Source organism: Trachurus trachurus (genome assembly GCF_905171665.1).
Source record: "Trachurus trachurus genome assembly, chromosome: 6".
Lineage (NCBI taxonomy): Eukaryota > Metazoa > Chordata > Actinopteri > Carangiformes > Carangidae > Trachurus > Trachurus trachurus.
The window spans coordinates 3,256,110-3,283,037 of record NC_139897.1 but is presented as its reverse complement, the minus strand read 5'-3'; the positions used below and the strand labels follow the sequence as shown (position 1 = coordinate 3,283,037).

The window sequence follows — 26,928 nt, the reverse complement described above, 5'->3', positions numbered from 1 at the left end:
GGATGAAAGTGTGTATTTCTTTTTTCGCATTGGATAATGCAGGCGCACAGATTATACGTCAGCCTGTACACGATTCACCAGCCACTGATATTGGATCCGTAATCCGTCATTCAAACGTCTGAGACACGCACACACACACGGAGCTCGGGCTCGCCCCAAGCTTTGAATATCCCGCCCGCTCGATAACGACCAATCAGATTCGTTTTCCTCACTCGGGTAAACTCGTGTTGCAGCTCGTGACAACTCGGCGCGACAAACAGGACAAACGGCCATTTCTGTACACCTTTAATGATTAAAAAATTGTGTATTGCAAAACTTGAAAAATTTCTTAGTCTCTTTAACACCATTGGCCATGGCGTATTTGTATACAAAGGAACTCCAGTAACAGCTTTTAATTTAGTTCATCTGTACATCCAAAGTCACTAGGCTAATCTGCACTGGTGTCACCTTCCTTTTTGGTAACTCCAGTGATGTAACACCAGTTATTAAAGGGGGTACAGGCATCAAACCCCATGTTTTCAAACAGGGTGTAGTAGCCTACTCCATCCCTGAAAATTCCCAAGAATAAAGTTGGCAAAACCAATTACTTCAAACAAAAACTTCACAGTAAATCATGATAAATTTAAAGTCTTATAGGACTGACAGGAGACAGTGGATATCCCATCTTCATTTAAACATAAAGCATCAGGATAAAGGAAGATGAATCATATCAATGTCATCAGTATTAGCAGATTTCAAAATAAGAGTTTTGTTATTTTCATGCATCACCAGACTGGTGTTGTTGGATAGGTCCCAAACACTGAGACTCAGAAACACAGGCAAGATGACAAGTGATAAACAAGTGTAAATAAATGTTTGTCAGCCTCATAGACAGTAGAACCCTTGATTTGAATGGGCACATGGTGGATTATTAAGACAACGGGAGGGATGTTGGGTTGCAAACAAAAGCCATTAGATGACCTCCACAATTGTACACAGGAAATCTTGAACAATAATCAATGACAAACCACGCCCCCTCCACCCTGAGGTTGAGTTGCTCCCCTCAGGGTAACGCCACAGGATACCCCTGGCAAAGAAAAAGATAGAAAAGGACACCCTTATCACTTATCACAAATGCAATGAATGCAGTCAACAAACGACAGTAAACCTTTTCTCTCCTGGTCTATTCTATTTGTCAGCATTGTGCCATCTTGTCTGACAAGACTCTGACAGTAAAGAACTTTAATTTATGTAAAAGTCCCACGGACGGTACTGCTTTAAACAACTCCTGCCATTTTTTCCCCCTGTTGACAAAACATTCACCCACCAGCATGGATTGGAGTACTGCGGTCACACAAGGTTGTGTTTATCACCCATCCTCTTTTCCATTTATACAAATGAACTACTTTGCAACAACAATGGATCGACTTTCCTTAAATAGGTAGATGGAAAACCATCTTAGGAATACTGCCTGTCCACTTGGGCAGTATGCAGACTCCATGACCTCCTTGAAACAAAAACTCACAGGGAGAAACATGATGGCAGGAACACAGGAACAAAGAGCACAAGGGACAAAAGCAATGCATGGACAACAGGTGGGGAAATCAACACAGGTGAGATACATTAGGTAACCACACAGGAGGGAAACTTTACAGGAAGACATGGACACAGACTTCAAAATAAAACAGGAAGTGAGGGCAGACAATGACAGTTTCAGCCTCTACAAAACAGCTTTATTCCCACTGCAGTGTGCATTTCTAAGCAAAACAGGCACCACTTTTAAGACAAGCTTTCATTAGTAGTTTTTTTTAATGCGATTTTATGTGTCTCATTGGTTTGAATGTTGGTGTTTTTTTGGTTTGTATGTTGTTGTTGTTTTTTTGTCTTTTTATGTTTAGAGCCCTATAACTGAAGGCAATTTTCTGTCATTATGTGATGAACCATCTGCAAGAGTCACACTGTCCACAACTGGTAAATGCAGGTTGATCCAGACCAGACATTCGTCTTTCCCCCAGAGATCATTACAACAAACCACAGGCTGATCTTGATCTTGTGGATAGATTTGCAGAAGTACCTTTGCATTGTGGCACTAACAGTACCATGGAGGCTGTAGTGAGGGCAGCAGACATAGCAACTGAGGCAGAACAATATGGCTGGCTGGCCGGCCAGGTGTTCAACTCCAGTTGGGGTAAAGGATATAAAGCCACATCAGGGTAATCAGCACCTCTGCCCTCCATTTCCTGCCTGTCCTCGCTTCAGTTCTGGCTCAGGCCACATTTGGATAACTCATCTGATAACTCACAGCACACTGATCGACTCTCCTCTCCTCCGTGTCTTTCAGTCAGTGGCTATTTGTATATGATGTAAGCCTGCAGATGTTCCCTACCCTCTTAGCCAATCAGATACAAACATGCCTAAGTCATCTTGGACAGGCAGCTTTTTGCAAGGACACATAGGAAATATCTAATATAACTTAAAGTGATAGTTCACCCAAAATTCAAATTTCACTCATTATCTACTCACCCTCATGTCAACTAAGAGCTGTGAGAATTTTCAGAGTCCTCCGTTCCTTCTCTGAGTTACGGGGGGGTCCGCGCAGCAGTATTTTTTCCATATAATGGTTGTCAATGGATACCAACTTTCTTCGTCCAAAAAGACACACCAAAAAACATCCAAATACCTCCATAGTGCTCGTCTGTAATGTCCCTGTGTCTCGGTTCACTGCTCTTCCTGTGTCACGGCGGAACAATTTCTCATGTCGGGGCTTCAATACAAGAGGGACATTACAGACGAGCAGTATGGAAGTTGGTATCCATTGAAAACCATTATATGGACAAATACTGCTGCGCGAAATTTGAATTTTGGGTGAACTATCCCTTTAACTCCAAATATAGCATGAATTAGTTTACTCATGGTAGGGATATAAAAGCATTCATAAGGACTGGATTTAATGGGCAGAATTATTATTGATAAAACTGAATATACACAAACAACTTTGTCTCAGTAAAAAATATAAAGACTACCATGAGGCACAGCATGTCACTCTGCTTGCAACTGAAAACCCATTGTCTTTGTTCATTCCACATACCACCTCCTCCATCAGAGCAGGTGGAGGATGATTGCCTGAGGGGTCAGATGGTGGAGCTGTTGAAAACTTAGACCTGCTGGTGCTGATAGATTATGCCTGCAAACTGTACAAAGTGGGTGTGGGGGAGGGGTAGAGGTCAACCTCCCAATTAAAGGGATAGTAGCATTTTTTCAAGTGGGGTTGTATGATCTACAAATAGCCCCTAAGTTCTTTAATTGCAGTAGAAGACTCTCTGCACTCCTCCCGTTAGCAACGCCAGCCCATAGTCCTGCCCAGAGATTTACAACATTGTGAACAGACCCAAAGAAACTACCTATTTTCGCGGCCTAAAAGAGGTTTTACCTGAAAAAAAATACACTGTTCCATTGTTCGCTATAATATAAATTTTTCCAGCCCCTCAAAGTGCAGGAAAAACACAGTTTTTATTTGGACCTAACCAACTGCTGATCGGCGGGCGCTAACCCTGGGCGGAGGGATACGTGAGTTGGTTAGGTTGTAGATCATACAACCCCACTTGAAAACAATGCTGCTATCCCTTTAATGTTAATTCATACCCCTACTTTGTGTCACTCAAAAACATTTTGACTAACATTTATTTTGCTCATTATGCAGATGAACATGTTGGCTCCGTACCTGTTCTAATCTTATTTTGCATTTACAATAAGGACCAGCAAACATGGGAGGTTGGACAGGGTGGGGACGTTTCCTCAAAAAACACTAAAATGATTTGGGGGATTTTTTAAACAGCTTGATTAAATAGTTGCATGTTTACAACATGATAAGACATTGTAATGCTACGTCTAGTCCTATAGGAGCTGAGTAGAAAGGACGTGAGTAATGCTTTGTGAGTAATGAGTATACTCCAAGTAAAGGATGCACCTGGTTCCTGTATGAGCCGGGCTCATATCCTGTCCTTCAGCTCTCTGCAGCCAGAACCACAGTTCTTTGGTCACTGGTAAAAGGCTGGAGAAAGACAGGAGAGTAGGGGGATGGAGGGCAGGGATGACTTTACCCACAGGCACAAATGTGAAAGAGACACGGTAAGGTGTAAAACAAAAGGAAACAAAAATACAATGCTGTCACTTAACAATAGACATTGACATCTACTACAACAGTGGGGCCGGTTCAAGTCAATGGGAAAGTGGTGTCAAGTATTTAGAGAGACTGTTGTGAAGCTTTCTATAGACGTTGGTGGTGATTGTGCTCACATGATTGATCCCCCGCCCTGATGATCGAAGGTGTCACATCTCAACATCTACTCATTTGTGGCTGTGAGGGATCAAAGGAATACCCTCCAAGGTCCCATTTAGCATTTGCATTTAGATCAAAGACACATTACACATCCACTTCACCTCAATATTAACACAATACTAGTGACATGCACTGGTTGTGTTGTGAACAACCCACTTAACAGCTGTAGAAAAATACCAGAAAGCATTCTGGTATGTTTTATATTTTGTGTTATCCAGGGGTCACTCGGGAGGCCCTAGGCAAGAAGCGTCTATATGCTTTCACACCTGCAATTAGTGCGCTCTAAATTTAGATCGCACTAAATTTGGTCCCGTTTGGGTCGGTGTGAAAGCACATCGCACTCTAATGCACCAAAACTAGTGCGGCCTGAGGAGGTGGTCTCGTCTCGGTTCGGCTCCAGCCGAACTCTGGTGCGCACTAGTTGATGTGTGAAAGCAACTGCATTCTGGTGCAACCCAACTGCCAGGTGAACTCAACAAGTTTGAGCTAAAAGGGCTCCGTTAACGCAGCGGGGAGACCGCCCGGTCCTACGGAGCTCTGTCCCCACAAACGAAGCAGCAGCAGCGGGGCAGCCGGTCGGTGCGTGTCCACTGAGTCCGCTCAGACACCGGACAGGTCGGCGGGTCCGTCCCTTGTGTCCACGGAGCAGCTGGTTACCGAGCAGCAGAGCTACGCCCGTGTTTAACGCTTAACCGGGAACTAACAGGACGGAGCTGGGTGAACGCAACTGGAAACCAGCCGGAAGTACCAAACTAGAAAAGTAGATCGGAACTATCGTTTGCCAAGAGTTATACATACAAACAATATAGAAATAAATGACCAGAGCTACTAACAACTGGCGTACTTGAGTCTCCATCATGAAAGTTTTATCAATCAGCGCTTCCAGATTAGTAGTCATGGAGACATGACGCTCTCCAAGTTTGGTCCCGAGTGACAAAAAGCTGGTGTGAAAGCAACCGCACTAACTGAAAAATTAAACAATGTAGCCTATCATTTCAACATTTGGTGCGCACTAGGGTGCACACTAAACATGTGTGAAAACACCCTAAGCCTCTTTCTGTAGCTTGTGCAAGCATGTCAGAATGGTCTTTATATGTTTCATGGACAGCACCTGATCATTTTTGAGACAACATCTCAGCAAAATATGCAAATAAAAATATGTTAATGATCAAATGACAAAGCTCTGTAGTGGATGTAGGTATTAGTGGGGAAATGGGAGGTCTAGAGGAACACATTTTAGGTGAGGTGAGGGTAAATGGTTTGCTGATAAAGTGGCACATCTGTTCACCCGCAAGTCTGGTACCCTGCCCCACTTAAATCACCTGTCATCCTGTTCATCACATTAGTGAGGTTAAATAACCTCTCCTGTTCGGCTGTAATGGCCCTTCCCCCAAAAGCCACTGAGAAGACAGAGAACCACTGTACCACTGGAAAACAAACTTTTCATAATATTACAAAATTTGTATTTATTTATTACATAAACATGAAGGATTTGTTACTGTATCATGACAAAGGTTGAAAATGTAAATGATTAAGGTTGGATGAGAGATTTTAATACTGTGGTTGAGCACACAGGGTGTGACGCTTGTCAGGCAGAACAGAACTGGCAGACTGAGTGGCCTGAATGAGCTAATCCAGTGGTACTGGTCCAGAACCACACACACACACACACACACACACACACACACACACACACACACACACACACACACACACACACACACACACACACACACACACACACACACACACACACACACACACACACACACACACACACAACAAACTAACAAACATCTCCTGGGACAGAGAGTCAGAGAGGAGGAGGGTGGAAATGAAAACCATGGCTCTGGCCTCAGAAGTGCTGCAAAAATGTGAACAGCATGGTGCTCAGTCACTGCATAGAAAGACTTGACAACCTCAACACCAGACTTTTGGTTTGGTTTGGTTTTGGTTTGACAACAATTTTGAACAGCACACAAACATTACCATTCACATGAATAGGGCCGTCCGGATACAAGTTTTGGAGTATCCGCAATATACAGTATATATATATATATATATATATATATATATATATATATATATATATATATATATATATATATATATACAGATGAAACACACATATATATACAGTACAGGCCAAAAGTTTGGACACACTCAATGCATTTCCTTTATTTTCATGACTATTTACATTGTAGATTCTCACTGAAACTCCACTAATGAACCCTGACAAGGCACACCAGTGAAGTGAAAACCATCTTCAGGTCAGGTTCACCTCTTGAAGCTCATCAAGAGAATGCCAAGAGCAAAAAGCAGTAATCAGAGCAAAGGGTGGCTACTTTGACGAAACTAGAATTGGTGGGGGCAGAGATAGAGGAGGAGGAGGAAGAAGGAGAGGAAGAAGAAAAGAAGAAAGAGAAGACAAAGAAGAAAAGACATGTTTTCAGTTATTTCACACTTTTTTTGTTAATTCCACATGTGTTAATTCATAGTTTTGGTGCCTTCAGTGAGAATAAAGGAAACGCATCGAATGAGAAGGTGTGTCCAAACTTTTGGCCTGTACTGTATATATATATATTTATTAGGTTTCATCCACATAGATACAGTGTTTTGGGAGCCCTAGAACTGTATTTTTTTTAAATTCAATTCAATTCAATTCAATTCAAAGAACTTTATTTTTCCGTTAGGAACTTCATTTGTGTAAAAGCGTCAGTGCAGGTTTAAAACAAGATAAATAAACAGATAAGTACATACATGTTAAGAAAAAGTTAGAAATACAAAGTCAATGTTAAAAAGAGAGGAGGCACAAACACACACACACACACACACACACACACACACACACACACACACACACACACACACACACACACACACACACACACACACACACACACACACACACACACACACACACACACACACACACACACACACACACACACACACACACACACACACACACACACCCAAGCCAAGCCAGGTCAGCTATTCAATAGTCTGATCGATGATGGAATGAAACTTGTCATGGCTCTCTTGGTTTTAAAAGTAAGGGATCTGTATCTCTGGCCTGAGGGTAGAAGACTGTAGTGATTATGTAGTGTGTGTGCAGTGTCTGAAGCTATCTGAAAACCTTTTGGGTCCCAGAGTGGGTAAATCTCAAAAGGTCGCCCCAGTGTTTTTGTCTAGACTAGACCCCACCTCTCCAACCTGAGCCACACCACTACACATCTCACAACAACGAAACTCCCTCGGATACTGTGATTGAAACGCGTCCATTAAATTGACCTATTTGAACTGGCATGACTCCCAGTAAACATTCTTTAGTCCACTTATAATATTAGGAATTTGTATACAGCACACAACAATAGCAGTGACCCAGCTTGAATCCTGAGATCCTTGACCAGAGTTATTCCTGAAGCAAAGCTAAAAACCAGAGGTGAAAGCTCTTTTGCAGTCACAGCCAAAGAAATCTGTTCAGGAGAATCAGTGACAACTCTCTAATCAATTCTTAAAACAAAGTTTTACTCTACAGATTTTTTTTTCTAATCACATTTTGCTGGTGAATCTGTCCTTGGTCTATTTGCATGTCAACTGAATTTTGGATTGTTTGCTTAATATTTTTCCATAAGACCTGGTGAAGGTCTGCTGAAGGTGGGTGGTGTGTGGTGTGATCATGGGAACTTGACACATTAACAAGGCTTAAGGATTAAGAATGGAGCCAAGAACAGAGAAATGTCACTGACAGAAAAGTTCAAGGTTAAGGATTTACTGCTTACCTGCTCAAGCTAATGGGTTTCTAACCACTGATTTTTTTTATTTTTTTTTTATCAAATGGTATTACTAAGCTCAACAATATACATGTGTATTGCAATACACAATCCCAACAGGTTGTTGACCAAAACATCCCAGAACATACTGGACGAGACAGACTTCCCTTCACTCCACAGTGGGACAATACCACCAAAAAGACATCAGGTGAGGAAGGGACCAAAGAAAGACAAGAAAAAGAAGTCGCCATCATCATCATCATCATCATCATCATCATCATCATCATCATCATCATCATCATCATCATCATCACACAGTCAGCTTTGGCTATGGGCTGACTGTGGTGCCACGGCAGGCTGCAGTGGAAACATCAGCTCAGTCTGCAGGAAAGACTGCCACAAAGACAAATGTGTCTCTCTCTCCATCAACACTACTAATGGAGAAAGAGGTAAACTCCATCATCAAAACCTGTGGAAGCAGAGATGCATCTGTCTCTGCCTGTTCCACCTAAAACTGACATACAACCTGACCCTGGTATGGATCCGACTTCTGTGCACGATTATAAACTCATCATTGAAGACAACAAGGAGATGAGGATGGAACATCTGGAGGACCAGAACTACTTCATGATGATGGAGGCACAGCATCTATGACGAGACCAAAAAAACAAAAACACCAGTGATTTGAAGAAAAGTCCTCCCTCATGGAGTCTCTGAAGAACATCAAACAAGCTGCAGAAGACCAGAGAGAACAAAGAGGAAGATTTATTGAGGAAGCCACGGCTAAAATAGCCCTTCTCTCTGAAGGATCAGATGAGGGAACTTCAGCGAAAACCAAAGAAGAGATCTCTGCTGAGGAGATTCCTCCGGCTCGTCAGATAAACTGGAAGAGGGTCCCAGATACATCACCCATGGCCTCTTCTATACCCACCATCACTCTCTCTCTCTTTAACCCTCTTCTTCTTTAAAGGGACAACGAGGAGTTTTGGAAAGCCAAGTGTTTTCACACTATTTCCCATGAGCCTCTGCGCGCATGGTGAAATTCTTGGACTGGGCGTCTTGCCAAGAATGTTTTCATTCATCAAGAATGAAAGTCGGAGGTTCGAAGATGATCAGATACCGTCATAGTTCCGACCATAAACGGCGATTCGTCCGTGAAACTGAAAGTAGAAAAACGCTGGTCAGCTCACCCAGCATTTCCACCACTAATAATAATAACAAAATAACGATAGAGACAAAACAATATATTTATCGAAAATGGACTCATTAACAAGTGTGGGTAACGTAGATTCATCCATATTAAGGTGAGACTTTTTTATAACCAAATACAAACTACTCGTTGTCCCTTTAAAAGAATAGTTCACCCAAAATTCAAATTTGAGAAGGCAGACCAGTCAGGACTGAGCCAGTTGACCTTGAACTGCACTGTACCAGCTGCTGTACAGGATCATCACTACGTCACCCGTATAAAGTCCTGAACAGTGCAGCCAGAGCCGCTTTTCCTGATGTTGTTGACATAAACACACACACACTTTTTTGTTACAAAATTTAGGTGACTGTCTCTACTTGAGTACAACTCCTCCAGAGCTGTTTTTGAACTCCATCATGCAGATCAGAAGTGTCTTGAGCAGAAAATGCAAACAAGGGCATCCCAGCCACCACCATCTCACTCAGGGCCGGCCCGTGGCATAGGCCGTATAGGCAAATGCTAAGGGCGCCGTCCATCCAGGGGGCGCCAGCGCCACAAATGGGAAAGAAAAAAAAGTGTAACTTTAACTATTTTTATAACTAGTTGGTACTATTATTTCTTAATACAAAAAATAACCACACGTTAATTTAGATGCAAAGCAATACCTATAAAAGTAATAATATAATATGTTACAACATTACTTACTAAGTCGCCCCCCTCTCTCTCCCCCACATGCCCATTGGTACTGCCCTCCGCTCTCCCCGCAGTCACACACACAGCAGAGGTACCTGTCTGCAGTAGGAATGCTTTCAAGCCGTTTTCTTGTTAGAAACGCCACATTTTTAATTAGATGTGTGGATACTTGGTTGCATTAATCCTCAAAGTCGGCTCAAATGCCAGCTCGTTTGCGCGACCGTCTCGATATGTTTTTGTTTATATTTCGGTCATTTTACGCCGCCCTTGACGACCTGTCAATCAAAAGAACAGCAGCGCTTCGAACTCACAGAATCGTTATAGTCCAGGCAATTTAGCTCATTTTGGACCCCAAAATAGAACTAATTGTCACAGAAGGTTTTTCACCATACATCATTTCTATGAGGTGTCTAGAACAACATACTAAAAGTCCTAAGAAATCCTAGTTGGGGAAATATGTTTAATTTGCATCATCATTTACTGTATAAAGTCTATGGTGCCGACAACAATACACCCCAATGGGGCTATTTTTTTCCTTTACTCCTATCACAATGAAACTTTACATGATGAAAGTATCCATGAAATGTAAAATCTTTTGTATTACAAGTTTCTTTGAAAATGAATTTGAATATGCAAATGAGCCTTACACTAATCAAATATGCCCAAAATACACCCGAATAGGCTTCTTTTTTTCCTTTACTCCTACCACAATGAAACTTTACACAATGAAAGTAGACATTAAAAGTAAAAATTTTTGTATTACAAGTTTCTTGGAAAATGAATTTGAATATGCAAACGAGCAATACACTAATGGAATATGCCCAAAATACACCCGAATAGGCTTATTTTCTTCCTTTACTCCTACCACAATCACACTTATAAAACTTACTCACACAATAAAAGTATACATGAAAAGTAACATTTCTGTATTTAAAGTTTCTTGGAAAATTAATTTTAAATATGTAAATGAGCTCAACACTAATTGACTTATGGTCAAGAAGCCATAAAGCCGCAAGCAGCAAAAACAGGGGCAGAATAACTTAGTTCTTAGTCCCGCTCATATGTTGTTGAACATAACAGCATATTTAATATAACATCACACACAGTCGTTGAAACGACTTTGATGAATTCTGACTTTCATCTGATGTTCTCTGCAAACTGGGAGGTAAGTCGTTAGGTAAGGCTTGTTCGCTAATAAAAAAAAAAAAAAGTTTAGAAAGCAACTGGAGACAAGACTGTGCAATTAATTCTTAAGGTCAATATAGGTCTTTTAAGTGTGGCAAGTGACATGTGTGTATGAATAAGTCAAGTGTGGCAAGTGACAGCACTCAGTGCATAGGTTAACTTATTGAATGGACATGAATGTGTTAGTTATTTGGCCCCTGTTGCTGCTTGTGGCTTTATGGCTTCTTGACCATAAGTCAATTAGTGTTGAGCTCATTTACATATTTAAAATTAATTTTCCAAGAAACTTGAAATACAGAAATGTTACTTTTCATGTATACTTTTATTGTGTGAAGTGTGATTGTGGTAGGAGTAAAGGAAGAAAATAAGCCTATTCGGGTGTATTTTGGGCATATTCCATTAGTGTATTGCTCATTTGCATATTCAAATTCATTTTCAAAGAAACTTGTAATACAAAATATGTTACTTTTAATGTCTATTTTCATTGTGTAAAGTTTCATTGTGGTAGGAGTAAAGGAAAAAAATAAGCCTATTCGGGTGTATTTTCGGCATATTTGATTAGTGTGAGGCTCATTTGCATATTCAAATTCATTTTCAAAGAAACTTGTAATACAAAAAAATTTACATTTCATGGATACTTTCATCATGTAAAGTTTCATTGTGATAGGAGTAAAGGGAAAAAATAACCCCATTGGGGTGTATTGTTGTCGGCACCATAGACTTTATACAGTAAATGATGATGCGAATTAAACGTATTTCCCCAACTAGGATTTCTTAGGACTTTTAGTATGTTGTTCTAGACACCTCATAGAAATGATGTATGGTGAAAAACCTTCTGTGACAATTAGTCTGTCGTAAAACGCTATTTTGCCTGGACTATTAGGAGAGAGAGAAGCAGTGAGGAGGATGAAGGTGCTTCAGAGGCTGAAAGTTTTGATTCATTAGATGAGGAAGATACTGAAAAAAGAAGAGAGTTGAGACTTCAGCCTGCTCAGACAGCAGGGCCACAGCTCCAGCTCTGTATACAGACCTGTTGAGCTCACAAACCATTCTTTTTTCTTTTTTACCTCTCAAACAGCACCACAGTGACAACACATGGAGGGTACATTATATAGGTTAAATATTGTAAATGTTGTGTTTTTTGTCTGTTTAGTTGATATTTTGTTTGGAGAAAAAAAGCTAATTTCTCATTTAGGGCTACACACATCTCATGAAGTTAGAAATGTAATGTGAAGTCAATATTTAGCTTCTTTTAGTTTTACATTTGAGACATTTGGTGAAAATAGAATGACAGATAACATTTATGCTCAAAAAGCAATTCAACAAAATTTCATTTTAACTTGTTTTCCACACATATCTATTAGCCTTTATTCAGACAGTATATTCCACTGCTTTTGTGAAGCTAAGACTTTCGTATACCCATTTCAAGCATCACAACAGGTTATTCTCATGACTGTAGACTAATTTTTTTCATGTCTTCACCCAGGATTTACTTAATGACATTTTACTAATTGTTGTGCAAGTTGTGTATCTCGGGGTCAGAGGGGACATGCAGATACACTGCTACATTATCATTGTAATCATTATTGATCATTGTTGGGGGGGGGGGCGCCTGGGAGTAATCTCGCCTAGGGCACCAAAATGGCTAGAGCCGGGCCTGATCTCACTGTCCTACGGGTGAAGAGACCGGTCTCCACCCACCACATCTCTTCCACCTCCATTTAGGCTTCTGTGTTTTCTCACAGTCCAAAGATGTGCGATTTTTGCGGTTGATTAGCCATTTAAAATTGCCTGCACCCCTGCTCATGCTCAATGACTCAGACGCTCCTTTGTTCCTGCAGCAGTTAAACAGCAATCACTAACCAGTGGTTGTTTGCCGTTTTTTTTACCTTCTGGAGGTGTATACTTATTTATTTATCTTACATTGTTTTTGAGTACTCTGTCCTAATCATGTCAATACAGCTGGTTTTGTGCAATGGTATGTTTATATTGTTTGTTAAGTGGATGTATGTGTTTTTACTGGTGGCAAAGTAGTTTCCCCGGGATCAATAAAGTTTTCTATGTATCTATCTCATCTATCTATCTATCTATGTAAATCGCCTTGGGTATTTTGAAAGGCGCTATATAAATACGGGTTGTTATTATTATTATTATTATTATTAGGTGTGAATGTGGGTGTGTGAGGTTGTGCAATTCTCTATGTGTCAGCACTGTGATAGACTGGCGACCTGTCCAGAGTCTACTCCACCCTCAGCTTACACAGCTGATAAATGGATGGATAAACAAGAGAAGTCAATCAGGTTTAATTGGTGTAAATTACTAAAAAATTTCTTAAGTTATGAAAAATCAAAAGAAGAAAGTACACAATCCAGATAAATAAAAGTCTTGTTGACTAAAGAAGATACAAAATATTAAAACATACAAATCATTTATTATTCATTCATCATAAAGCTACGAACAATATAAAAATAAATGAGCACATCAACAAATACATTTTTTGACTACAGTCATTGATGGTCATGAACATACAACTAGTACAAATATTTGAAAAAAAGTATTTATAGTTTTTATAAATTTCTATTTCTTCAAACTGCAGAAAAAGAAGAAATGCATTTTGGATGCCATGAGCCAGTTGTAGGTCCAGAAAGGGGAGGGTCTGTGTAGAAACCTGTCCTGGAAAAGGTGAAAGGATAAATCAGTGTGTGTCTCTCAGTGTGTTTGTAAAAATACAAGCAAGTTATTGTGTGCATACACTTTTAGACAGTCAACAAACAGTGATACAGGACAACAACGCAACATATGGAAACAAGCTGAGACAGATGGTGTGAGTTCTTAACTTGTACAATGATGACAGAAATAAATAACAAAATATGTTGATGAGGTGCTTTCAGTAGCCATGTTTACATGGTCACAAATGATCCAAATAAAATCAGAATAAATGCCAATCTGAATAAAACTGCATCATGTAAACATGTTGATTTTAAAATGACAGGCTCATTTGGAAATACATTTCTTTCAGATCAAGATAGTGGTTTATGCTGCTCGATTTTTGGATCAAGATCCATGTAAAACGGTTAATCTGATCAAAGTATTTTGTTTCCACTCCTGGTAAGTAAACTTTCTCCCACCAGTCTCTACTTGTGATTTTCATCCACTGGCTCCTGGTTTTTGGTGGTGGAAGAGGCACAAAATGAACCGTTGCTGTTATGTGAGAGTCCTGCTGTAGCCTACTCCCTCGCATAGACTGCAGGAGAAGTATAAACTCCTGTGCTTGCGGCTTAATTAAAGAGAAAACCAGAAACGTTTGCAGCACACGATATAGGTCCATTTTGATCAGAGGAGGCAACAGGCACATAGAGAGAGAAGGAAAGCACGGGGAGAGGGACGAGTGAAGGAGCAATTTGACAGCATTTGTTTACGGAAGGAAAAGCTTCTTCTACTACTGTTTTCAACAAATTTGACTGCCAAAACTTCACCGCGGCACGCATCACAGTGAATTTATTCGCATTAACTGCTTGATGCACGTTTTAATTGGATCACCTAATTTCGCGTCCATGTAAACAGTGAAGTTGGAATTTCAAATCAGAATAATTTTAATCAGATTGTAGGAAAAATGCACATGTAAACCTGGCTAATGACTCCATCAGTCTGAGGTTTAATTTATTTTCTATCTAACGCTGTCGCACCATAAAGTCAGACACATCAACATCTGCACTGTCATTCATTTCAAGAACGAAACAACATGTTTCGTGCCAACTCTAACTAAACAACAGGGAGTTACGAGTAAAAAGAGTTGTTAACATTTCAAGACCTGTTCCGTCATGGTATTTAAATTTAGTTTGTGTTTATTTTGTGTCAGTGTAGGCTCTTGAATACCTGAAGGTGCAACCACTGCTACTGAATCACGACAGGTGAGGTTTTGCCACTGGGATGGGCACCGTGGTTAGAACCTGGTTCTGGAAAACAAATCTCTGGATACGTTCAAAGACCCAGAGGAAGATGAGGAGGACGCTGACGTACTGGATCCAGGCAAATTTGATGGTTTCCCAAAAGCCTGGGCGATAGGTGGAGGGAAAGGTTAAGGAAAAATGATAAAGGAAACTTCACAGATCAGACCAAACTTTTGCATTTTACAACTGTTTTTAAGACAAGCTCAAAGACATTGATGATAATGAGAAACAATACAGAATGTATGATAAACCCAGTTTGTAGATTTCAGTTTAGCATTCAATGTCATCACCAGACTAATCACTGTGCTCAAAGCAAAGAAAACAGACTGCATAATATTATCAGAATAATTGAAATGACTGTGAAATGAAAGCATTGTGGCATTTTGCACTATATAAGTCCTGTCCTGTTAACTAACTGTCCTTTGTTAAAACAAACCCACTTTCCTGTATTTATCAAAGGATATCTAATGACCTCCATGGGGTAACGGATCTCAGCGTTAAGCTCAAAGGGAGAGTCAGCGGCACGTCCCATCGTCCAGACTGGCATGGGACAGGACAGCACTGTGGTCACTGTGGTAGGAAAAAGAAAGCAACAGAAGTGTGATGCTGTAGGATAAGCTGTGGTTCAACTGAAGTTGAATCTGGTTTTAATAACACAGACAACAAAATAACAACCTTTGTTAACTTACAGTTTCTGCTCTGGTAGCTCCTGATTATGCTGTCAAGGTCATAAGCACTCGCAAAAGGGCTGGAGTCATCAATCACTGACACCTGGGCACCAATACAGAGGAAAAACAAACAGAAAAATACTTTAATTTAAGAGAAATGTGGTAGTATACTGCGGTGAAATGTTTGTACTGTCATTATTATGAGGGCTTGAATGAAATTGCACATACTGGTATGCTAAATTGTGGTATTTGATCCTAAAATTGCAAACAGTGTTAGTCTTTGTCTTGTGCTTAATTGTAGATATTCAGGGGCCTCATGCCTCGCTGAATCTGAAAACAGTTATCATGTTAGTGAAGGAAGATTTGACAGAGATGCCAAAAATACAAGATACAGCAATTTGCAGCTCTGAGATTTTAAAATAAGTTCAGAGTGTCCATTTTCTGTGTGTAACCATCCCTGCTACTGCTGCTGCTGCAACCATTCCTGGCTGAGTACTATCTGATTTTCTTTGTTGAGCATTTTTTCATGCATTCGGCTTTGTGCTAGGCTGCAGTTATCTGCCAGGCTTTGCTCCATCCTGGGATCATGAGTCCTTAAAGGGGAACTATGCAAGCTTTTTAACGCTTTTTAATGAAGTCGTAAAGAAAGCAATGGCTAACGTTACGTTATATATGGACATGCATATTTGCGTAGTCTTATTTGTCATAAACAAGAGATTATAGGTTGTGGGGCGCGTATGTGTCACAGTGCCACAGAGACGAGAGCTGGGACACCAGGTCAGAGGCACTGATCTTGCAAGGTTGGTTTTCGAAGGAAGGCAGAGAGCCTCCATTCTCCCTCGTAACAAGTTGTAAGTCATTTATTTATGTCATCGTAATTACTCATCATAATTACTGAAAATGTAGCATAGTTAAAGCAGAAGTAAGCGATCTGGTGGTTTTGGCTAACTTCTTGTCAGCCGATGGAGTTAGCAGCCCCCGCCCTCGTCATGGATCTATTGGTCCTCGTCACCACATTCACGCGCATCCCTTGGCTGCACACACAGAGAGGACCGCCCCTTTATGCCGTTCTCTCTCCTCATTGGATAAAGGTTGTAGGATACAAGGAAAGTTTTCTCCTCGGCTTACAGCAGAGCAGAGTGACTGACAGACCCGTGTTTCAGACCAAACACTCTATGTAAGTGATTGCTGTCGGAAGATAGAACTATTTAAGACTTATATTAACACAAATATTCCGCTTACTTCTGCTTTAAGCTAAAAAGCCTGCATAGTTCCTCTTTAATAGTCTGAGTGTATATCAATAGAATACTATTACATACTATTCATAGGTGGAAAGGGCTCTGATTTAATTTAGTTGGCACAAACAGTAAAAGGAGACACTGAGAGAGAGAGAGAGAGAGAGAGAGAGAGAGAGAGAGAGAGAGAGAGGAGAGGTGGACATACATAAAGACCATGTGTCTGTGTCCTCTCACATTGTAAATGTTGTACAGTCCCCGATGGGGCAGGGGTGTCCTCTGCTTCAGCCTCAGGTCTCCACTGATGAACAGTTTAGCTCCAGGGACAGAAGAAGAGTGCTGCGCATAGGCCAGGCTCTGCATCACCACTGTGGACATCCGCTGGGAGAACACAGGGGGAAAAATATGCTTTGCTTTAGTTGGAAAATTGCCTGATATCCCACTGCAGATGGCAGTCAGTGCTGCCATGCTAGCATACACACAGGACAGAACCGTGGCTCAGTCCTGAGGCAATGCAAGCACACTGTACTACAGCTAGGAATTTAAAACTGATACATAGTATACAGTAATAGCTGTTCATACAGTAAATAAAACTGGCTAGGAGCCAATGTTGTATAACTCTGGTGCAATGCATTTCTGTCCCTGAATCAGTGCAATAGCTGTTTATGAGAAGACATGGATGTGAATCATAATGCAATATTTTGACAATCCCCCTATTAGCCCACAAGTTGAACATTTATGCATAATATGACATTTACACAATTTACATGGGCAACAAGGGATTGTGAATGTGAAGCCAGACTTCAACAGGACAAAGTAATAATGTAGCAATGATTAAACCAAAACACACTGACTTCATGACTTAATCACTGACTGTAATTTCAGTAGTATTAGCTACAACAAGACCTGAATTTCAACTGAGTTTAAGTTGACTGAAATAACTTCCTAGCATCTGGTGGAGTGTGCAGCTTTTTTAATGGTTGTTCAGGCACATGATGCACTGGAGAGACAGACACTGTGCATTGCAGTGTAGTACGTACAAAGAGCTGGTAGCTGAAGGTGAGCAGCAGCTGGATGCTGTACACCTGTTCCTCTGGTTTTAGGGGTAACTGCAGTTGAAAATTCAGGAGGTCCAACTTCCCATCTTGGTTTTGATCCTCTTCTCTCACCTACAGTGCAAGTTATCCCACACAAAAAATATACACAGAATAGTATACAAGGAATCCAATTAAAGACGTGTCTGTGTAACTGACAGTGTTAAAACAGCAATATAGTGCCTTGCAAAAGTATTACCCTTTGAACTTTTCCACATTTTGTCACACTACAACTACAAACTTAAATGTATTTTATTAGGATTTTATGTGATCGCTCAAAACAAAGTAGTCAATTGTGAAGTGGAAGGAAAATGATACGTGGTGTTCATGTTGTTTTTACAAATAAAAATCTTAAAAGTGTGGCATGCCGCATGCATATGGATTCAGACCCCCTGAGTTAATACTTTGTTGAACCACCTTTCACTGCAATTACAGCGGCAAGTCTTTTACCAGCTTTGCACATCTACAGACTGACATTTTTGCCCATTCTTCTATGCAAAATAACTCCAGTTCAGTCAGATTGGATGGAGAGCCACAGTCTTGCCACAGATTCTCAGTAGGATTCAGGTCTAGACTTTGTAAAACAGTCCATTGTAGCTCTGGCTGTGTGTTTACGGTGGTTGTCCTGCTGGAAGGTGAACTTCTGCCCCCACCCCCCCCCCCCAAAAAAAAACAAACTTTAACACCATGTATCATATTCCCTCCACTTCACAATTATGCACTCCATCACTTTATCACATAAAATCCCAATAAAAATACATTTAAGTTTGTGATTGTAACGTGACAAACTGTGGAATATTTCAAGGGGTATGAAGGCACGTAAAGTGATACTTATATGAGACATTTGATTGAAGCACAGCTAATATCTTCTCACAGAGATAGCAGGGATGCGGAGGTTGGCCCCCAGCATGTTGTTCAGATGGGGGAAGGTGCTCCAGGCCACGTAATTTCCTCGAGAACTGGTTGCTGCCACCAGTAAAACCTCGTACTGGAACCTCACCACCGGCTGCTCCTCATAGGTGCTTCTCTTTACCCAGAAACCTGAAATAACGTGACATTTAATAGCAAGCAAGCGATAACATAGGCTACAGGCACATGTCGGATATCCTGCTCGTTCAGCACCAACAACAGTAGCAGTAGCAGCGGTCATGTTGGCTCAGTGCTGTAACGTTAACTTACCTTGGCTCCTGTAAGCAACCAGCAGAGGTGCGATGTATGTTAGGCACAAAACCACAACAAGGAAGAGAGTAGCTTTTGTGCAAACACTCGTCTTGTATCGAACCAAAGCCGGGTGAGAGTAGACGTCATAGAAAGCCATGGGTAACGACGTAAACAACGTCCGTTCAACAACTGTCAGTGTTGTGTTATCAAGTCAGCCAGCTAGCTTACTGTTCAAGATAGCATATATGCTAACTGACTAGAGGCAACAGTTAGGCTAACGTTAACAAACACTTAGGGGAAACAAAAATACCAAATGAACAGATTAACCCTTGTTTAAGTAATATCCATCAATCGATGTTGAGTACGCCGTGTTCTGTAGGAAAAGCGTAGCGCATTAACATGCTATGTAGATTAGCCTCCTAGCTAAGCATCATGCACCGCGCCATATTTAAGATGAGTTTAGCGTCTCCCGGTTACCATGGCTGCCAGTGGAAGCGCTCGTGTTGCATTCAGGACCTCGGTGAAAGTGGAAGAATTCCGTCGAGGTGATTGAATGAGCTGCTGCTTTTTCGGTTTTGTATCACTGTGGTTAATGTGTAATTTTTTGTAATTTTCTGTTGTTACCGGTATTTGCAAGACATTGCAAATACTGTTTGTGACAACTTGTCTTCAAACGAATCTGGTTGATCATCGTGACAGAAATAGTTTTTTTTTTTTTTTAGTAGGCTTTATGAATCTGTAGCCTACTATGATTCTATATGAAATCTTCCAGTATTTCGGCTGACACGAAGCCTTTTTCATGCTAAATGATTGTGGGTCTGATTGTCTTTTTCCTTTCTTATTTTACTTTTTTGGATAGTTTCCGGAAATACCTGAAGGCAGCACCATCACCACCGCCACCGCCACACCTCTGTCAGACAGTGACGTCACCCCCCAGCTAGACGGACAGTCGGAAGCTCCCCGCATAGAGAGATACTGTTGACATTTTGTTTTGAGCGCTTTTGTCCTGGTGTTTTTGGACCTTCCTCCGGCTGTGTCCGCAGACTGAGACGCCCGCTCCTCCACGCCACCATCACGCCTCAGTGCGGGGATCCAGCAAAGATGAAATGGATGTTTAAGGAGGACCATTCCCTCGGTAAAGGGGTTTGGATTGTTATGAAACCAGGGATGTTCTTGTCATGCCGTGCATCCTGCTCTCTATTCTGCTTCCTCTGCATCGATTTTGCTAAGTCATCCCACATAGGTGCAGAAATGCATGCTGTCACAGCGCCCAAAACAACTGACAACTGTAGTAAACCCACAATGGTTAACCTTGCATGCCTAGCAACAAACGCTAACATGATCTTTCTGCAAGTGAAATTACCAGCTGGCAAAATGGGGTTCACCTTTAACATTGCTGGTTCAACACAGGCTGAGACACACATTCTTCTGTCTTATGGAGACATTGCATAATGCATGCAAGAGTACGAGAATGTCATGTTGTTTTCTCAGGCCTTTATTAAACCTCCTGGTTGGACATTGCTTAGATGCTTCAGTGTACTACTTAATTTGGACAAAACACTAGGCCTACAGTATGTCTCTCACTAAAGACACTATTTCATTTTCCAACCGGGACATGTGAGTGTGGTTGATGGTAGTGAGTGAGTGCACCACAAAGATGAACAGAAAAGTGTTTCCTCAGTTTTTGTTTCAGGCTTATAACATGTTCCACTGTCATGATCATTTTGAGACCCCAAGGGAAAATATTAATTTGCCTGAATTGTGAATTGAGTTTTTCATTTTTCTTAATGCTCAGAGATGGTCATAGGTGTCATAGGTATCATTTCTGATGCTAAGCTCTTAAACTCCTCTCAGCTCACACATTCTCTTTGGATAACCTCAAGTCTCCTTTTTTAAGACACACTTCTATCTGTTCTGTGGAGATGTTTCTAAAAGTAGGCCTCTTATCTGGGCTAATGAAAGCATCTCATCACCCATCAGCTCACCCTTCCCTCTCTGGCCTCTGCTCAGTGTCAGCCTGCTGCATCTGGTCCTGCGCACATGTTAGATAAACCGTCTTTCCTCTGTGATAATGATGATACATTCAGAAGTATTAAGCATCGCTTGATAAAGGTTGTTCATTTGATTGATTTATTTTTCAAATTAAAAGCACACTGTACAAAGTAAGGCCCGCTACCAGGCTCTGTGATGGGCTGGGCTTGGCTGTATTTGGCAGTAAGGTACAAGAGGAGGCTCCCAAGAGACCTCACTCATCCCTTTAATCTCTGACTTCCTGTTTGTTTTGTGTCTCCCCCTCAGAGCACCGATGTGTGGAGTCAGCCAAAATACGAAACAAATATCCTGACAGAGTACCGGTGAGTGGAGGAGGTGGGGGTGGTCCAGAGGACAGAGTGACAGAGAGTACGAAGAAAAGGAGAGTGAAGGGTAGTTATAGGAGGCGAAGAGAGGATAAGGGAGGTATTGACTGAGATTTAAACCAGTTCATATACTGTGACCCCGATGACAAACTCCATAACAGCAAAATTAGGGCTTCTCCATGATGAGTCAACTGGGCTGACTACTCCTCTTTTGAATTCACTGTCATCACCACTATCTAGTCTTCTCTAACTAGTCTAACTCCGAGCAGAGCAATGGACCTGCAGCCCCAGAGCTACAGTCACTGCAGTGGTGTGGATGGGTTGTCTCAGGTTGCCCTACTATTGTTATGATACCGTAAATCAGGACACAAAGTGTTATCAACCAGTTATTACATCAACCCACATACAGTATTTCCAATGTTCTTGTAATTTCTGCGGTGACCCGAATGGCTCAACACTTTGCAACTTAAGAAAACACTCAGACAGACATTCAAAACACAAATTCATAAATTTGACAACACATCTGCTGCAACAAAGGTGTTTCTGGGGACACTAAAATGTGATGGATGTATGGTGTGCGTATTTGTTCAGTGTTTCTTGAGAATTATAACTCAATGCCACATGATTCAGAGAGCATTGCATGTACTGTTACAGTAGCTTAACATTAGTCTTAAGCTGGATCCACCACTTGTTCTTTTTTGTTTTAATTCATAAGAGGGTATCATTAAAAAAAAACACTGATTTGAGTAATCCAAACTCAAAACAAATAAATAGATGATAGCGAAATCAACAAATAGCTCCTTCTGTTTGTTCCTTCAGGTGATAGTGGAGAAGGTCTCTGGCTCTCAGATAGTGGACATTGATAAGAGGAAGTATCTGGTGCCCTCTGACATCACAGTGGCCCAGTTCATGTGGATCATCAGGAAACGCATCCAGCTGCCTTCAGAGAAAGCCATCTTCCTATTCGTCGACAAAACCGTCCCTCAATCCAGGTGAGAAACACTAGAACACCACATCCTGCAGTACGACAGTGAAAACTTGACAGCAAAGTATTTTCCTATTCTGTATCATTATACTATTTTATTTGGGCCATGGAACGAGAGCAAACTTCTCTCCCAAGGGGCCCAGGTGGTGCACAATGTAAAATGCAATGTAGGGACTTTCAGATGCTGTGCAGCTTTTTTGCTGATGGCTGTATTTGTTTGTTTTTCAGAATCAATGTTGAAATAATTTAGAGATGATAAACTGCTGTTTGTAGCAGTTTTGAAACAGGGTAGCAAAAAAAAGTTTTGAATAATCCATCCATCCATACATCCATCTTTCAAATTTGGTTAAAACATTCACTTGGACTCAAGATGAACTGGTTGGAATTTGGTAGTTGAAAGGTCAAATGTCACTGTGATGTCACAAAACATATTTTTGGCTCTAACTCACAAATTCATACTCTTATAATGACCCAGTTATTCAGTTGTATTAGGATAAAATTAAGCAATGACAATTTATATCCTCAAAGGTCAATTTCCCCTTGACAGATTAACGTTCTGCAAAAATAGTCCGGTCATCGTAATCGTGCTTTAAGGAAAAATTGTGACCATGTTTACTGCAGACACACTGGGTCAAATAATATATATTTAAGGGGGCAATACATCAATATATACCAAAGTTCTACCAGTGAACAAGAAAAAAAACTACATTCAAAACTAGAAATTACATGCGCTTATTTATAGAATATACACAAAGAAAAAGAAACAACAAAAAGAAGCAATACAGGGGAACTCTGGGGGAGATATTAATTCATATTTATAAAAAAGAGGGTTTAGATCAAAGTCCATTAATTCCTGGATACATTGTAGCTTTTAGTTGAAATCCATTCCGCCTCCTTTTCATTTAGACATTTCTGTCTGTCCCCTCCTCATCTATCTCAGGGATATGGTCGATGCCTATGGCCAACAGAGAGTAGGGGTCTTTGCCATGGTGTTCTTTGAAATGTTTAGCCATAGTCTCCCTGGTTGCCTATCCTGATTGCATACCTATGTTCGTAAATGTATGTGCAAGTCTATCTTGTAGCCTGTGTTTAGTACGACCAATGTAAAAGGTTTGGCATACAGGTTTATGGATCACATAAGTGCTTTTGCAGTTAATCCAATGATGAATGTGATATGTTTTAACTTCAAAGGCTTTAGATTTAACAATATTATTATGATGAGGACAATGGCCACATCTGTAGCAACACTTGAGTTCTTATTTAAGCCAGGTGTTAGGATGTGCAGCTGTTAGATGGCCATGACACACTTTGGGCACTTTTGGGTTTTATTTGATTTCTCCAAAGTCTTCCTGCTGGGCCGATTGATTTCATGAAACTGCTTTTGGATAAGCCCAAATGTCACTCAAAGAGCGATTCATTCACCTTGTGACAATTAAATAACTTGAGCTAATGGAATTAATGTAGCAAATTTGACACAGCAGGTTAAAATGTGTGCACCTCAAACAGATGACTACACTGTCAAAAACTGCCAATAACATTGCTTATAATGAAACATTTACCTGAGTGTGGCTGCTGTGCTGTTGTGGCCATCACTGAGACTTACAGGTTCATTTGTTTCCCTGCTCTAAAATATTGTGTTTGGTGTGTCCAGTGCATTTGGATTTTTGTTTTGTTTTGTTATGCAATGTTTTACAAAAACATTCCAGGTTATCTGTATCAGGATTGTTTGTTTGTATGATGTATTTAGGTTTGTATTCCTATGTGCTGATATTCTTATTGAATTTGTTGACCTGTCAATATCTCAGTCAGCCTGTTAGTGGGTGTGTAACTCTCAGCGAAGGGGGTTCTGAGGCTGTGTGGTGAAGCTCAGACCTACTTTAGTGCAGTGTGTTTATCTGTTCATCTGTGCTGTGTCAGTAATGGATCTTCATGTGAAAAGAGGAGGAAGCCACACCTATTTGTTTGTGCTGATGACACACAGGGCCTACAGTACATATGAGTAATCTGACCTGTTTCCCACAGCTTTGTTTTATTGGAATTGTACTATTGCATCAATACATCTACAGCTCTTAAAGGGATAGTTCAACATTTTCTCAAATGCCCATTGCCATAATCCCTATAGTCTTAGGGGTAGGTTCATTACCTTTAATTGTCGGTGGAAGCTGTTTTTAGATCGGCCGGGCAGAGACGTGAGCTGCTCAGCGAACACAATGGAGGCGAATGGCACTTTCGCCTTTCCCTCAAAACTCATCAAATATCCAACAACAATCTCTTGGACTTGTTATGCCCTAAGGGGTATAACTGACAACCCCCAAACACCCACACAAAGACACTAATAAAAATAGGAAATGGTTTAGTAAACATAAGGGTGAGAGGAAGGCAAGCCCAGCAGTCCCCATGCACGCTGCCTCTGCCTCTAGGACTTTTAGTTTCTCAAGCCCGACCAGGTGGATCTCATTCTGCCATCCGGGCCTGGGTGGAGCTGTAAGGGAAGCAAGGAGAGAGAAACAAGGCCAAACCCTTTCGGCCGTAACAATGATCATGAAATCAGATCCTGTTGTGATGCTGTTTGTGGTTGGAGACTTTGCTCCAACAGCCTTTCAACGTAATGACATTAGACGACTGCCAGTCACACTAAAAGACATTAAAGAGTCTCTTAGTGCCACTGTTGAAGTTGACAAGAAATAAAATATGATAATGATAATTGTATTTTCATTAATATCTAATCACCTGAAGTGAAGAATCATTATATTTTAATTAGGTTTATCTCCATTTACATAGAATGGTGATAGTTTAGATTGAATATTTACATGGTGGAAAATAATTTGTTGTTAGAAGGAATTGTTACAACTCACATTACTGTACTTACTACCTGTGCAATGATCTAAATTAAACTGGTGTACTGTAGATATTTATTATATATCAAATATCATGTTGCTGCTACTACTAAGATATTCATGTCACATTCATGTCAGACCAGGGAAGGTGAATTATGTTCACCATTCAGTATGTTTATTCTTATGTAATCATTTATCATATGAATGTGTTAATCCTGCTTTAACCCTTTCCCTCCCTCTGAGACCAATGAAGGTGAACTTTATTAAAAATATACAAAGCAGACTGATTACCACAGGGTCAGGTTCATTTTTTCCCCCAACATGTAGCCTACTTCACTTTACGTATCCTCTTTCCAGCCTCAACCTCTTACCAGTCTAAGTAACTCATAATTATATTAATGTAGATCCTTTCACAGAGCTTTTTATCCTGGAAAAACACAGCTCCTGTTTATGACTACTGTTTGTGCAGCATCCATTGTGCATACATGCCTGTGCTCACAGCACCATATTAAAGATGAAATATGACCAGTTGTCCTTGTGTGTGTTGCAGTCTGACTATGGGGCAGCTCTACGACAAGGAGAAGGATGAGGACGGCTTCCTGTACGTGGCCTACAGTGGAGAAAATACCTTTGGTTACAGCAAAGCCTTTCATACAACATGTGATTAATGCTTATCTGAATATCAGTCTCTCTCTGTCACACACACACAAACACACACACACATACAGTAGGGCCCGAAATATGCTGGTGCACAATTTTTCAGACTTTGGCCTTTACATGTGTTACGCAAATGAAGCAAAGTAATTTATGAGTTTGAGTTTTGATACCAAAAGTGTCAAGAAATGTTTGAATTTGACGGTTAACAGTATTTTTGTTATAATTATAAGGCTCAAAGGTCAGTTGTGGAGAGAAATATCTTAAACACTGCCATAAGATAAGAGTAATAATTGCAGAGTAATTCATTATAACACTTTATTGGCATGTCAGTCATCATTAGTTCAGTATCAATATCAGTAAAGACAAAAGACAAAGCTCATTTCAGGCTCTGACACACATGCACATACCACACATCACATAAACAGGCTTTAGTTTCTGTCTCAGATGTTTGTGTTGAGCTTGAATGAGAGAGAAATCCTATAATCATGTGACTGAGAATCATTAATCACATTAGGTTGTATTTGTATGGCTCTTCATATCGTGTGTGTCATTTAAAAAACCCGCAGGTACACTCAGCACTACAACAGGCGTGTGACAGACAGAAGGCAGCTGAGGCAGCTGAGGCTGTTGTGGCGGTGGATGACTGTAGGCTGCATCCTGCTCAGGGTCAGGGACCAGCACCAGTTTCTGAGTGTTGCTCACTGGTAGCTGCCATGAGTAGACATCAGCACCACCCAGGTTCAGACTATCTGTGAACTCTAACACTTTCCTTGAAGGTTATTGTGCTACATCATGAGCCGTGTTTCCACTGCAGGAGTTCCTG

The 26,928-nt window shown here is 40.7% G+C and overlaps 2 protein-coding genes across 2 annotated transcripts; one reads left to right on the top strand and one right to left on the bottom strand.

Moving 5' to 3' along the window:
* Positions 1-13,647: 13,647 nt before the first annotated feature.
* tmem231 (transmembrane protein 231) lies at positions 13,648-19,721 on the bottom strand. The gene is made up of 8 exons (XM_083972828.1): positions 19,288-19,721; positions 18,983-19,149; positions 18,055-18,183; positions 17,252-17,395; positions 15,801-15,882; positions 15,576-15,681; positions 15,038-15,226; positions 13,648-13,834 (listed from the first exon to the last, which is right to left on the bottom strand). Exons 1-7 carry the CDS (start codon positions 19,424-19,426, stop codon positions 15,064-15,066), a joined length of 930 nt encoding a protein of 309 aa, XP_083828954.1. The 5' UTR covers positions 19,427-19,721; the 3' UTR covers positions 13,648-13,834; positions 15,038-15,063.
* A 505-nt stretch (positions 19,722-20,226) lies between these two features.
* Positions 20,227-26,577, top strand: gabarapl2 (GABA(A) receptor-associated protein like 2). Its single transcript, XM_083974234.1, has 4 exons — positions 20,227-20,404; positions 21,568-21,623; positions 22,446-22,618; positions 25,999-26,577. Exons 1-4 carry the CDS (start codon positions 20,371-20,373, stop codon positions 26,114-26,116), a joined length of 381 nt encoding a protein of 126 aa, XP_083830360.1. The 5' UTR covers positions 20,227-20,370; the 3' UTR covers positions 26,117-26,577.
* Positions 26,578-26,928: the final 351 nt, after the last annotated feature.

Bases quoted from the DNA above. Each gene is read 5' to 3' on its own strand.
- tmem231 (XM_083972828.1), bottom strand. From the start codon at position 19,426: ATGGCTTTCTATGACGTCTACTCTCACCCGGCTTTGGTTCGATACAAG. The intron at 18,184-18,982 runs GTGAGAAGATAT...CTTGCACTGTAG, and splicing joins TCCGCATCCCTGCTATCTCT to GTGAGAGAAGAGGATCAAAA. The intron at 17,396-18,054 runs GTACGTACTACA...GTGTTCTCCCAG, and splicing joins CCTTCAGCTACCAGCTCTTT to CGGATGTCCACAGTGGTGAT.
- gabarapl2 (XM_083974234.1), top strand. From the start codon at position 20,371: ATGAAATGGATGTTTAAGGAGGACCATTCCCTCG. The intron at 20,405-21,567 runs GTAAAGGGGTTT...TCTCCCCCTCAG, and splicing joins TAAGGAGGACCATTCCCTCG to AGCACCGATGTGTGGAGTCA. The intron at 22,619-25,998 runs GTGAGAAACACT...TGTGTGTTGCAG, and splicing joins AAAACCGTCCCTCAATCCAG to TCTGACTATGGGGCAGCTCT.